This window comes from Sylvia atricapilla, chromosome 1, assembly GCF_009819655.1.
Source record: "Sylvia atricapilla isolate bSylAtr1 chromosome 1, bSylAtr1.pri, whole genome shotgun sequence".
NCBI classification, from domain to species: domain Eukaryota; kingdom Metazoa; phylum Chordata; class Aves; order Passeriformes; family Sylviidae; genus Sylvia; species Sylvia atricapilla.
The window spans coordinates 21,723,719-21,737,579 of record NC_089140.1 but is presented as its reverse complement, the minus strand read 5'-3'; the positions used below and the strand labels follow the sequence as shown (position 1 = coordinate 21,737,579).

Sequence of the window (13,861 nt, the reverse complement as noted above, 5' to 3'; positions counted from 1 at the left end):
CAGAAAAGATGTGGGACTGTTTTATCTCTAGAAGAAAAGGGTGAAATGGTAACAGCTTTCATGTCCAACAAAGGCTGCTGCAAAGAGAAGGGGGATAAATTGACAGCTTTGACATCTGTGTCTACTGTGGAGGAGGCAATACAGATTGCTCACACAAAAATTTGCCTAATAAAATGGCTGAGAAAGCAGTAAGCAAGGAGCTTCAGCATCCACAGCACAGGAAGGTCTCACAAACAGGTTAGACAAGCATCTGTCAGACTTGGTTTAAACACAGTTCATTTTGCCTTACAAAGGACCTCCTGAGACCACAACCAGAGCAATTTGTTTTGTTCTTTTTTCAAATGTAAATCGTAAAATTATTATTTCCATCTTGTCATCTTGTCTTTCTAACTTTTGAATCATTTCACTGATCTTCCATCTGCATTTCAGGTTACATCTTTCTGATATTTTCATAATCCATCCCATCTCCACCTTCCCACTTTTGGCATTGTACTTCATCTGTCGTATTGCTTCGACTAAGATATCCCTCCTTTTTCCCATGTGCAAAGTAATGCCTGTCTTAATTCAGTTTCCTGCATAATCAAGTATTTGCATATAACTGCTTAACTAAACATTGCACCTTCCCCACTGTTCACTTCCCCTTAGTGTTTATGCAATGGGGGAAAATTACAGTGTTGTAGGTGACTTCTTTTTTTCTTTCAGCATCTCCTTTTATCTATACTGACCAAGAAAACTCAGAGATTACCACCATTTTCCTTAAAATAGGATAGCTCAGTGTAGAAAGATACAACAATGCAGAGGAGAAAGGACACAATTAATCATTGCAGAAGCTTACACAGATTATCTTTCAAATAACAAAAGGCATTACTAGTGCTCTAATGTTAGGGGATGGATATAAGGAAAAATATTATGTATGCATACAAATCTCTATGGCTTTTTCTCAGATAATATACAGCTACATATGTAAAAGAACAGATAATGATTACTGCATGTTTCTTTGCTGGTATTTCTGCTTTCCTCTGGTGCTTTGAGAGCACCTAGCATAACCCATGGGCATGGAGCACAGCTCCACTGCCACTGGCTGCTGAGTGACAGCCCAATGCCAGCCTTTGGGCTGAGATCCCAGTTAAAAACACTTTTGTCCCTTTTGATATATTTCTGCTTTCCACCCTTCATGCTGATACACCACAATAAAACACCTCGTTCTCTAGAAAATTACAAACCTTAGATTCCAGCTACTGCTGTCATGAATCTGGGAGTCCAATTTCTTTCTTTTAGCTTTACAACCACACAGTTGCCATAAGATGCTGCATTTTCTTCAAACACACGCAGCAGTAGCAGGACGTGTCTATCCACTCTCTATATGCTCATATCCTACTGCCTGAATTAACCCCCAGATATTCACTGCCAAGCATACAATCTTCTTTTAGTTCAGTTACTGCCAGCTGACTCAAAGACATCTTGAAAGGAAGAAAAAGAAGGATTCTATGCAGAAAATTAACTTAATTACTATATTTTTAGAAGAAAGCATGGTCCAGAAGACCTGGAATTTAAAAGTAAACTTGCCTTGTCTTATATGTCATTTTCAGAAACAACAGATGTATTATCAGTTTTACAATATAATTCATTTGTTAAAAAGTTCATTAGGCAATAGTTTATTTCTAATATATAATGTATGCTTTCATTACAGCTATGGGCATCCTCCTTGTTAAAAATGGTATTAAGCTATATTAGACCACAAGTACTAAAGAAAAGCTTAAGTGTCTTCAGCTTTCTGTCCCTTGTATATTCCCTTTACATCTTAGATAGCACTTCAGGAAACCATATTTTGAAAAATAAAAACATTTCTTCCATTATTTTTTCTTTTCATCTCCCTCTTTTTTTTCTTCTCTGGCAAAACAAGTTGAGTGTTCACTAGTAAATGAGGTGTTCAGTGTAAATGAACAATGGAACTACTTTATAGATTATTTCTTGCCAATGGATCCATTCCTATGTTAAATATGTTTATAAGCCCAACCAAAACATGACTTGACTGATCTACCAAATATTATACCTGATATCATCCGTCTAAGCTTTCGTTTTTTCCAGCACTGGTTTGGAGAGGAGAATGAATTGCACAGTTCACTCAGCAATAATTTGAGGATTTCTTGAGGACAAATACAGATGTTTTCAAATGGATGATTGCATGTTACAAATAAGTTTTATTTTTTATTTTAGATAGGAGAGTACTTCATTAAAAACTAAAATTAAGGAAAGACAGTTGAGTCTTATTAGGTAGTGAGTTGGACCATTTATTAATATTGCATAAGCAATACTTCTGTTATTTTTGAAATGCAGACTATCCCCAGAAAGGAATTTCATAGCTTTAGTCATATTAGAGCCTCCTGGGACATTAATAAAGCCCTCAGAGAATGATTTTCAAATATGTCAAAGGACTTTGCAATTTTATGCATGTGTCAGAGCACACAAATACGCAAGACACATTCAGATGGGTCCCTCTGAGGATCTATTTTCATGCTCAGTGTACTACTTGTACATGGAGTCCAGCTGCAGAGAGTCAGGGTTAACCCCCTGCTGCCCTGCAAAGTCTCCCATGGGACCTGTCTGAGCCACACAGATCCTCCAGCACAGAGGTGCTCAGCCCTTCTCTGCCTGAGTCCTCACCTGCCCTAATGACCAGAAACAACTGCCTTGGCACCTCTCTGAACCAGGGCTCCCACACCTCAGTGCAAGAATGCAGCTGGGCAGACACTGATGCCAGCTGAGGGCTACATAGCTACATACAGAAGTAGTCCAAGAAAAAAATCTTCACATGTGATTCTCAGAATAAGAATTTATGTGTCTATCTTGCTAGCAAAAGTTGCACCCTACAGCAGATGCCACAGCTGTTTGCATCCTTGACTCAGCTCTTATCCCCAAATCATGGCAGGTAAGGGGAAGCTGAGGCTTGATTTTTTTTTTTCATTCACCAAACAAATGCAAGTTTGGGGTCAAATGATTTAAAATCATGCAGATTTTTAAAAAGCAAAAACTGCTCTGGCTAGAGAAAAATACAAAAGAAAGTGAAGAACATAATTTCAGTGTTTTTAAAAGGCAGTGTGTATAAATCGTAGCACTCTGAATGGTGCTTCACAGAAGAATGAAAGCAAAAGGTTCATAAACAAGAGCAAAGTTGTTTTGGTTCTAGCTAAGCATTTCATGTATTTCTTTCCCACAAATTTTATAACCTGTTATTCCCACGGCACTAATTAGGACCTTTAGCTATGAGGCAGTAAAAGACTTGAACTGGGGCTCCTGCAAATTAAATTGCTGCTCTAAGTACCAAATTGATGGACAGGCCAAGAGATGGGTCAGACAGGTCTGCCTGATGGACAGACCCTGAGACCAGGGTCTCATCTTGGATGTCTTAGGTTTTCTACTCTCAGTTCACCTTTTGTTAAGGTAGAACAGCACTCTTCCCAATGCCAGACCTATGGATCAGACCTTTTTGATTCTGTATTTGTATCATGGGTCTCACTCTGCAAGTACAGAGTGAACACACTGCGATTGCATGGATAATACATTAAAGACTTTGAAGTTGCCAGGTACAGTGATAAAGGAAGAGAGATAAAACCTCAAAGAGAATTTTATTATGAGTAATATATAAATATCAAAAATCTATTTTCAACATGAAATATTCAAGTCCACAGTCCAAATGCTTCATGGAACATTCTTCAGGAAATTGAAGAACAATAATAAAACAAACTGGCACTGACTACTTGCATTAAGGAAATACTGAGAGCAACAGATAGGTTTATAGCTACCTTTTATAGTAACCCTTCACAAAGTATTTTGAAAAAGACCTTCCAGGTTCTAATCTGATTAGAAAGAGACTCCTCCTCAATGCTTTTCTATAGCATAAGTAAGCAGCAATTACTCTGAAAAGTGTGCTACCCTTGCTCTCTGTGCTCCTGTGTCTTTTCCTCCTATTTTCTCTTTGAGAGAGGAAAACTGAAACAGTTCAGCTAGATGTTAAAATCTATAAAATGGATGGAGAGTGCTGTAAGAGATAGATGACTGAATATTCAGAACTTTTTTTTAAAAATTGTACATAAATCTTCTGAGAGTGTGTCTTGAGAAGAGTGTGCAGGAATCATATTAAAGGACAAGAAAAGGATAAGACATCTATTTTGTACACCCAGAGTAAATACAAACCTTTTATTTTCAAGAGATTGATGTTTTGCTTGGTTCAGTCTGATAACTTGTTGGTTTTTTTTAACAGATGAACAAAAATTCTTCTGACGTAATGGCTTTGGCTCCTAACACTCCTAACAAGAGAGAGACAGTGTGCATATTTGGAACTGGAGATTTTGGACGAGCTCTGGGGCATAAGTTGCTTCAGTCTGGCTACCCCGTGGTGTATGGAAGCCGAAGCACCCAGATATCCAACCTGATTCCCAAGGATGCAGAGGTGTTGGGCCATGCAGAGGCAGCTCAGAAAGCTGCCATCATCATTATAGCAATCCAGAGGCAGCATTACAACTTCCTTACACCACTAGCAGAAGTTCTCCGTGGAAAAGTCTTGGTGGACATAAGCAACAACTTGAAATTAAACCAGTATCCTGAATCCAATGCAGAGTACCTGGCTCAGCTGCTGCCTGGCAGTAAGGTTGTGAAATCCTTTAACACCGTGTCAGCCTGGGCCTTGCAGTCGGGCACGCTGGACGCAAGCCGGCAGGTAAGGCTGAGCAACAGAGATTTCCTCTGCACAGGGTTACACATCCCATGGCTTCTTATCAGCTGCACCAAACACACCTGGGACACTGGAATTAGGCAGAGATTAGATGGTATTTTCACTGTAATCTCCCATTTCATACTAAACATGAGCTAAAATTTACTTTGGATTTTTAATACAGCATGATGAGGAATATAAACAGCTTGCCTCTGAACTCAGGTGTTTAGAGACATTGGAGAAGCAAGAGAAGAAAGACAGCAAAGCTACAAGAGAGACAACAAATCAGGAGGGTTACATCAATTGTTCATCATAATTGTAAAGTTAAACAGAAATGATATAGGGGGAATTTTCAAAGCAAGAATAAATAGAAGAAAGCAAAACAAGGGAGTCAAGGGGTATGATGGGGCAATGAGTATGGGTGAAAGAAGCATGCTGAAAGGTGAATAAGTCACTAAAGTTTTTTAAATCATCACCACCTAAGTTTAACACAACATCAATGTGTGCAAACTGTTATAACCAGCTCCTCAACCACAGGCCAGCAAGCACAGAGTTGGCCATAGAAAGCAACAAAGCAGATTTACTTGAAGACAAATCATTTATTATGGCCCTGTTTTCTGCCACTTCAAAGGACAGGTCTTGTACAACACATGACATCATCTCCAGCTACTCAAACTATTGCTAACTTTGCTCTCCACTGCCAGATAAATGGTTTTGGCTAGAGACCCATGGACTTCCAAGCCTAGGTTCTATAGGCCTTCCCCGTCTCAACACGAGCAGAAATTGCCCCCTTTCTCCTAGTTCCAAGGGGATTATTGTCTTAGACACTCACAGAAAAGATTACTTCTTCACTATTTGACTAGACCTGGAAAGAACTGATATTTACTTTTGTGACAGGGAAATCATGTTTTAAAGACCTCTAAAGACTTCCCCAGAGTATTTATGGACCACTATAGCAGCAACTGAAAATTTTGCTCTTACTTACTGCTATTGAAAATTCTGCTTCAATTTAGTCCTATAAAATCCTGTGCTTACCAACTACTCGCAGATCTTCAGAAAAGTATGTCAAGTCTTCTAGTCAAAGACATATACTAAGCCTGTTACACATTGTTCTTTCCAGATATAAAATTTTGCCACTTGAAACAATCTTTTTCCCTAAAGTAAAGAATCATATTCAAAGTTCTTTGACTTGTTTGCCAGAAGTACTTGTAGGTTATTTTTTTGCCTATATTAATTAAGGTTAGCAGTAAGCCAAGGAAGCAAAGAAGCAGCCTAGGAAACTTATGCTTACTGTCCATATCCAGGCAGGATGGCAGTAGACAAAGTCACAAAAATCTGTAAAAAATGAACTTCTTTTTGGTTTTGTCTGCAGGTGTTTGTCTGTGGAGATGATGTGGAAGCTAAACAAATGGTCATGAATATTGTTCGCGCACTGGGTCTCACTCCACTAGATAAGGGATCCCTCTTGGCTGCTCAGGAAATAGAAAACTACCCTCTGCAACTCTTTCCAATGTGGAAGTTTCCCATATTTTTGTCCCTTGGCCTAGCTGCATTCTTCTTCTTGTACTGTGTGGTTCTTGATATAGTTTATACCTATATTTATGAAAACAATAACTTTTCATTTTTTATTGCAATTACCATTCCAAATCGCGTCTGCCCTGTAGTGGCACTCATCCTTCTTGCCTTGGTTTATCTTCCTGGCATATTTGCTGCAATTATTCAGTTATACAGAGGTACTAAATACCGCCGTTTTCCAGACTGGCTGGACAAATGGATGCTGTGTAGGAAACAACTTGGACTAATAGCCTTGGCATTTGCTTCCCTGCATGTTGTGTTCACTCTCGTTACTCCACTGCGTGCCTTCGCAAGTTGGAGAACCAGCAAACGAATCATCTCCCAGGTAAGTTTTGTCCCCTGCTCTAAGTTTTCCTTTCTTCTGGCCCTGTTAAAATACTACCATCTATCTATCCATGTGGACAGTCCAATCTTCTTTAAAATAGAGTAATATTCCTAGCTTGTGTTTCTTTTAAACACCAATATAGCTACATTTTGTTGATATTATGTTGTGCTATGAGGGGATTTCTGGCCCCTGTCTTCCTCTTAGATTGTTGGCATATTAATAAGATAATCAGGGAAAATGTAAACACAATTTCTTTGTATACCTTCAAGAATAGAATATATTATGACTTTCTGATCTTACTTAATAAAGGATCACATATCTCTCTTCAACAGTTCTACAGAAGAGTAAAATATGTACCTCAATTACAGTTACATGGAACCGATATGTAACATAATTCCTCTCCTGATTTTGAGCAGGCATTCAAAGTAAATCTTTGATGATCAGAGAGTTAATGTGTAACATTCATCTCCTACTTACATGTAAGGAAACTTTTTCTACTTCTTGGTACTAAAACTGCTATCACTAAAATACACCTGGTCTTCTTTTCTTCAGGCACTGAACAATAAAACAGAACCACTCGACCACACTAATGCCTGGCTTAGTGACTCTTATTTGGCTTTGGGAATTTTAGGATATTTTTTATTTGTTCTTCTGGGAATAACTTCCTTGCCTTCAGTCAGCAACAATGTCAACTGGCGAGAATTTCGATTTGTTCAGGTAAGAACACCACCTCTAAAAAACTTTCTAAAAAAAAACCTCCTTCCCTTATCAACAGTGCCCATGGGCAGGTTTACTAGAGACTTATGGATTTCCTCCGTTAGTATCTCCAAATGTGATCTGTGAATTATCCACCATCACACAGTGAAAAAACATCTACATGGCCATAGAGCTCTAAAAACCCACAACTTCTCTGATGGCTGCTTATGGTACAACTGCGATTCCTGTAGTAACAAGAGAAAGCTGGGAAGATGTGAGCTTCCAAATGGAAAACAGAAAGCTGACTTTGACATCAGATTACACAATTGTACTAAGTCACAATATAATATAGCCATTTTATTGGGCTAAATTTTTTGGTTCACAAGATAATTCAGTTAAAATGGATCTGAAAATTACTATATAATTCAAATCTTCTGAATGCCAAGCATCTAAAGAGAATCTGCAATTTCTGCAGACTGTAAAAACTGCTGTGACTATAAACAGGCTGCCCTTGGTAACACTATAATCTCAGCTCTCCATTTGGAGGAAGTTTGGTGCAAGCTGCTGTGCCTCTGCAGGAGCTGGGCTGGAGGGGAGGGGAGGCAAGAGAAGGGGAAATTACTATCAATGAATGTTTTATCAAGGCAAAAAACTTGCACAGTATGATACTTCTGGATGGATCAGCACTAGAGCATAAAAAAATCTTGGATCTTCCCACCGAATGTCAGTGTTTTCTCTGCTTTTTCACAAATATGACAGCCACTAGGCAGTACATGTGAGCAAGGAAATATTATAAGGGTTATTGATGGAGAAAAAATAAGCTATTTAATCTGTATCCATTTTAATTGATTTTTTAAAAATAATAAGAGACTTTATGCTACGTAAAACAGTTCCATTTCACCAGTCCCCAAGTTGGCACATGCCACAAATCTTACTGTGTCACTAAATGTGCATTTGTTCTGGTTTAATTTACTGTTTTAACCTCCATTTCTTTCCTTTTTTTTTCCTTCCTTGTCCTTTAGTCCAAACTGGGATACCTGGCACTGATTTTCTGCACTGCACACACACTGGTTTATGGTGGAAAATGGTTCCTGAGCCCATCAGCATACAAATGGTATCTTCCAAATATCTACATCCTCTCCCTCATTGTTCCATGTGCTGTACTCGTTGTCAAATTTGTGCTGGTATTTCCTTGTGTAGACAAACCTCTCACAAGAATCCGGCAGGGCTGGGAGAGAAATCCCAAATACTCAAAACAGTCAAATGATGTTATCAACAGGTCTGCTGTATAATTAGACCAAACTGTATTATTTTAAAATATATTATGAGGGCATATCAAAATGAATTCTTAAAGCCTACTCTATCTGGAAAAGGAGAGAAAAAGTGAAAACTTGGCCTGGCTCTGTATAAAACAAAGCCACCCCAATGACAAGTTTTAAATAGAAATGAGGCCATCAAGTTTCTGTACCCCAGGCATGTTTTCACACAGGTGCAGATGCTCTCTTGCTTTATTTCCCTATTTCCCCTTGCCTATTTACTCTCCATCCTAAGAAGTGTATGTGAGAAGTAGGTAGTGTTCCATGTCCCTCCTCTGTTGTTCCAAACTCTTCCAGAGCTGGGCAGAACCACAGAAACTTTGATGTTAGACAGTGCTTGCTCCTCTTTCTTACCCTGCCCATCAGGAGCAGCTCTACATGCACCTACACACATCCACAGAGACGCATATGCACACCTGCATGAGATTCCACACATTTCCCTGTTTCTAACCCCAGAAGCCACCAGCACCAACAGAACAGGTGCATGACGGATCCTAGTTAAGGAACAGAGCTTCACCTCCTAACACTGTTTATCCTCCATTAATAGCTGATCCAAGGAGAGCTATGTTGATGCCTTAGAGATAGTCGAGTTAGATTTGTTTGGTTTGTGTACAGGAACACTGATGTTCAAAGTGTGTGGGTCAAGGACTGCTGAATCTTTGCTTGTGCTGCTGTACCTGAAATTCAGGGACAAGGGGAAGGAGTAGAGATCAAAATGGCAGAGATGTGAGAAGTGATTACTCAGCTTTTCAAGTATGGGCAAAAAAAATGATCTGTGATTTTTTTGTGTAAACAGTGAGTTGTAAGAAAAGAAACGGAAGGAAAATCCTTTTATTTGAGGGGTTATATTATATGTCATAGTCATATCTCATGAAGTTAATACTGTTGATTTTTCAAAAAATATAACATTGGATGTGATATTATAGATATTCTATGAAAACACTCATATTTTAAAGACAATAAAGATTTTTTTTTTACACTGTCGAGCTCTGTCATCATTTTGGGAACTTCTGCTAAGATGCATCTGCTGGTGTGCTCAGTTGCACAAAGGTGTTGGGAAGCCTTGGAACAAATAATAAAATGGGGCCCTGTCTTCAGCCAGCTGCCTGGACTCGTCTTCCCCCATCTTTGTTTCCCATCCAAGGGATGCTCACATAAGCAGATCTTTAATTAGTCATCCAAGTAGGCTGAGGATGTTGGGGAAAAACAGGTTCCAGCTGGGATGGTGACTTCTGTTAAATTGCAAACAGAAGATCCAACAGTCTCCTTTGGACTGAAGAATAAAGAAAAGACAAAATGTGTTGGTTTTATGGGAAGAGCATTGCTTACTATTTTTTTACCTCTCTGCTGTTCTCCTTGTCTGTACAAAGAACACTCACATACATGAAAGTATAAGCATGCTACCTAGTATAGCTGGCTGTGCTTTCAAACTAGCATTATCAAGCAGCTTTAAAAAATAAAAAATAAAAAAAAATCTGAACAATACTTCTGAAAACATTTCTCAACAATGGAGTCTTTTTTAATTCTGGGCATACACCCCTCTTCATGTAATCCTCTGTCCTAGAATCTGTTCTTTATGCCCAAAAGAATGGTAAAGTAGTCTGGGATATCAGCAATTGACAGAGACAGATTTCTTAGAAAGAATTCTGGCACCAAATACTCTTACTAACCAGCACTGGCACAGTTATACTTGTCCTAAATTGATATGCACGTGTTGACGTAAGTCTTTATAGAATTTCTTCTTGACCTGTGCCATGATGGAGTAGTACTACACTTCAGGCTTCCTTCAGTGATTTTTCACAGAATCATTTATTGCAGAAGGGATCAGGTATAGGCTCAACAGCCCCAAGTGATAACACTGTTGTGAGGATGCCTGTAATACTTCTTTACAGCTCCCTGGAGGAGAGATGGAAGTAGCAGAGAGAGGAGGAAAACAAGACAGGACAAGAGAGAGAGAGATTGTGTTTGCATGAGTACAAAGGGACATACAAGAGCAGAAAACAAGTAGCAGCAGTCTGAGCAAATATCCTCTAGATTTGCCATTTTGGTGGTAGATTCTAGTCTCAGTGACAGTTACTCCAGATTTATATTATTATCAGTAGCAACAGTTTCAAAGCACTGACACATACTGGGTTTTGATGTTACTTTATAAAGGATTTATTCTCGGGGTTTCTGCCTCTCTCCCAACACAGATTTAAAACTGCCCTTCCTCTCTCACAGCTGAGCCGGTAGCCTGGAGTTTAAACTCCGACAGCCATGGCAAGTCCCATTTAAAAGCTGTGCTTTATGAAATACAAACAGTGCAAGTGCTCTGCGTCTTTTCCTCCCAGATAACAGGCTCCTCTGTGTTTTCTGAACACCTTGTGTTAAAAGAAGCCAAACCAAGTCTCCTTTACCCTCACCAGGAACTAGCACAAAGTAACCGTGGCCTGACTGAATGCAGCTTTGTACACTCACTCACAGCGAATCCATAGTGTCAAACACCCACAGGACTGTCCTTCTGCAGGCAAGACAAAGGAACTTCTTTGGGGATGGATATCACGTTGTTTTGTCAAGGGAAAACAGACCAAGATGTACTGGAAATGCAAAGCAGCTGGGTACAATTTGCAATTTGCTGTTTACTCCAAGGATAAAGTGCCAGTATCAGCCGTGTACAAACCAAGGAGGCAACGCTGTTGGCTTGCAGGGGGTGTACAGCAGCTCTCAGGAGCAGATCCAGAGCCCTGAACTCGGCAGCAGGTGCTTTGCTGACTTCAGAAATAGGTCAGATCTTCATCACTCAGATCTGAGTGAGGGATTTCATGTCCTCCTCATATCCTCTGGTACTTGGGCAGCTGGGGAGGATATGCTTTACAAATTTACAAATTTACTTCCTGAACATGGCAGAGAGAACAAATTCAGTAATCATACTGGTAGTGAAAGTATTCAGTGGTAGTATCAGGAAAACAATAGCCAATGCCAGGAAACCTGCTGGTAGCTTGTTGGTAGCACATTACTCATGGCTGAGATCTTAGTATTCTTTTTCCTTTTATGTACTGACAAAGCTTGGTGAAAAAGGAGACCAGAAGGATTATGAAAGGAATTTTAGAAAGGATGTTTTCCATATGGTTCCCAGAAGCCAAGAAAAGCTTTTATGTGCGTATGTACATAATGCCATTCTAAGAAATCCTGCAGGAATAAAGCACTGATCCTAAGATTTACTTATAAATCAGAGTAACACTTAGAAAATACAAATTACAGCATTTTAAATAAATGGTAACATGGATATTGTCACAGTAACAACTAAGATTGGATTCCATTATATAAGAAAGTTTCATTCTGATGCACTACAGCAGAGTGGGGTAGACAGCATAGTGTGGGTAGACCCCTACATCCTTCATGCTATGGTTAATTAAATTTTTTTGCCTTTTTTTATACCTGGCGAATACTTATTTTAACCAAAAAATATACTTATTCGTGAAAAGAAAGTATTTAAATTATATTTCCTGGAAAGAGAATGGAATTTCAGACACACACTGGCCCAGGGGATGCAGCTGACACCACAGATACTGCTGGATCCTGAACCACGGAGATCTGATCAATTCCCTTCAGTTCCACCACACTGCACACTGAAGTCCTGAGATCTTCAACATATTTTTCCTCTGCAGCACAGTCTTCTGTGAGGCTTCTCTGCTTTATCTAATAGCCACCCTTCACTCCAAGACATGACACTTTGTGACCCACTCTACAAAGCCCCTTTATTCCTGTATGTCGAATTTTACAAGAGCATCTTTTGTTTCAAATGCTATTGAGCATGTTGAATTCACTAGCCCAAATAAAGAACTAGTGAATATTATGAACACTCAGAATAGTTATGTAATCCATGTTTGCCTTTTATTTCTTATTATGATTAGCATATTTAATAAGCATTCAGTGTACCAATAATGGCCTAAATTTGGTTTCTCTCCCGCACAATTTGGAAGCTTTTCTCTCCTACAGAGACTTTTTTTCATGTGCATTGTACAGATTTTTGCTGTGAATCTCCATTTGTATCACTAATTCCTGATCTTAACATGAATGATTTTCTCCCTCGAGGAAGCTGACATTCCTCAAGATACAGTTTTTATCTATCACGGTGGAAAACTACACATCTCTTATTCTTGCACATTGCCTTAATATTCTTTACTCTGGGAACCCAGAATTGACATAAATATTAGCTCTGACAAGCCTAGACCACTACATATTACTTTCTTATAAGCAACCTCTGTGCTACAAGGAAAATACACTACAGAATCTTGACAGGACATACACAGACCTCAAGAGAACTGCATGAAACTTAGCTAACATCTCCAAATGCTGCAAGCTAGAAGTGGTAAATTTTCTTCATGTGTCTTCACAAACATGCTTTATTCCCGTCTCTCTTTTTGCTTCCACATCCAGATTTGCTCATTATTCAAGATACAACCTCTTCACTGTGCTTCTCTTCACATGTGCTCAGATTTAAACAAGGAATAGCTTAACTGCAGTCAGTAGACTCAAGATAGCAGCAGGAGTAGTAGTAATAGCACAGAAGCCTTTTCTAATTTCCTAGTTATCCATTAAATTTTTGCCCCACTTTTATGGCAGATGGGAAAATGCAGTCTTTATAAACCTTTCTCTTAGAGCCTTCAGAAAATAGATAAATGAAAATTCAAAAAATTGTAAGTTATTGTAATATGCTAACCATTACAGGACACAAGTGATTGAACAGCACTAGACCAAACTAGAAATGTCAAAAAAAGACATGTTTGTGACATGTTATCTATGACACAGTGTTGGCATTAAAGGGGGAACGTATTTTTACAGAAACATACCGGAGAAAAGTATATGGAACAAAATTAAAAAGCTATTAGAATGAATGAGAGAGAGAGAAGGAAAAAAGAAGGAGGAAGAAGAAGCTGGTTTTCCTCTTTCCTACTGGCTCTGTGACAGAAAATATCACGCATTTTTGACTGCAATTATAAATCAATTACGAATTATTTTACAACCTTGTAAATAATTAAATGAAAAGTTTGATCATAGCAGCTCTGGAGTTCAAACTACACCTTAGGATCCCACCACAGCCTTCCTTCCCCTCAAATATGCATATTTTCTCTTCCTTTACAACAACCATTCCTAAGGTAGCCGTCACTCCACACCACTCACAGTTGAGCAGCAGCAGTAGCAAACCCAAAGGCACAGGACTTGCATGTCTTTGTATTAAATATAACTGGAAGAACT

At 38.9% G+C, this 13,861-nt stretch overlaps 1 protein-coding gene across 1 annotated transcript; it reads left to right on the top strand.

Moving 5' to 3' along the window:
• Positions 1-4,261: 4,261 nt before the first annotated feature.
• Positions 4,262-9,599, top strand: STEAP4 (STEAP4 metalloreductase). The gene is made up of 4 exons (XM_066317061.1): positions 4,262-4,717; positions 6,084-6,611; positions 7,164-7,328; positions 8,330-9,599. Exons 1-4 carry the CDS (start codon positions 4,262-4,264, stop codon positions 8,597-8,599), a joined length of 1,419 nt encoding a protein of 472 aa, XP_066173158.1. The 3' UTR covers positions 8,600-9,599.
• Positions 9,600-13,861: the final 4,262 nt, after the last annotated feature.

What these genes read in the sequence shown, in the direction of transcription:
- STEAP4 (XM_066317061.1), top strand. Translation starts at nt 4,262, where the DNA reads ATGAACAAAAATTCTTCTGACGTAATGGCTTTGGCTCCTAACACTCCT. An exon ending in CGCTGGACGCAAGCCGGCAG is followed by an intron (nt 4,718 to 6,083) that starts GTAAGGCTGAGC and finishes TTTTGTCTGCAG; the next exon opens with GTGTTTGTCTGTGGAGATGA. An exon ending in GCAAACGAATCATCTCCCAG is followed by an intron (nt 6,612 to 7,163) that starts GTAAGTTTTGTC and finishes TCTTTTCTTCAG; the next exon opens with GCACTGAACAATAAAACAGA.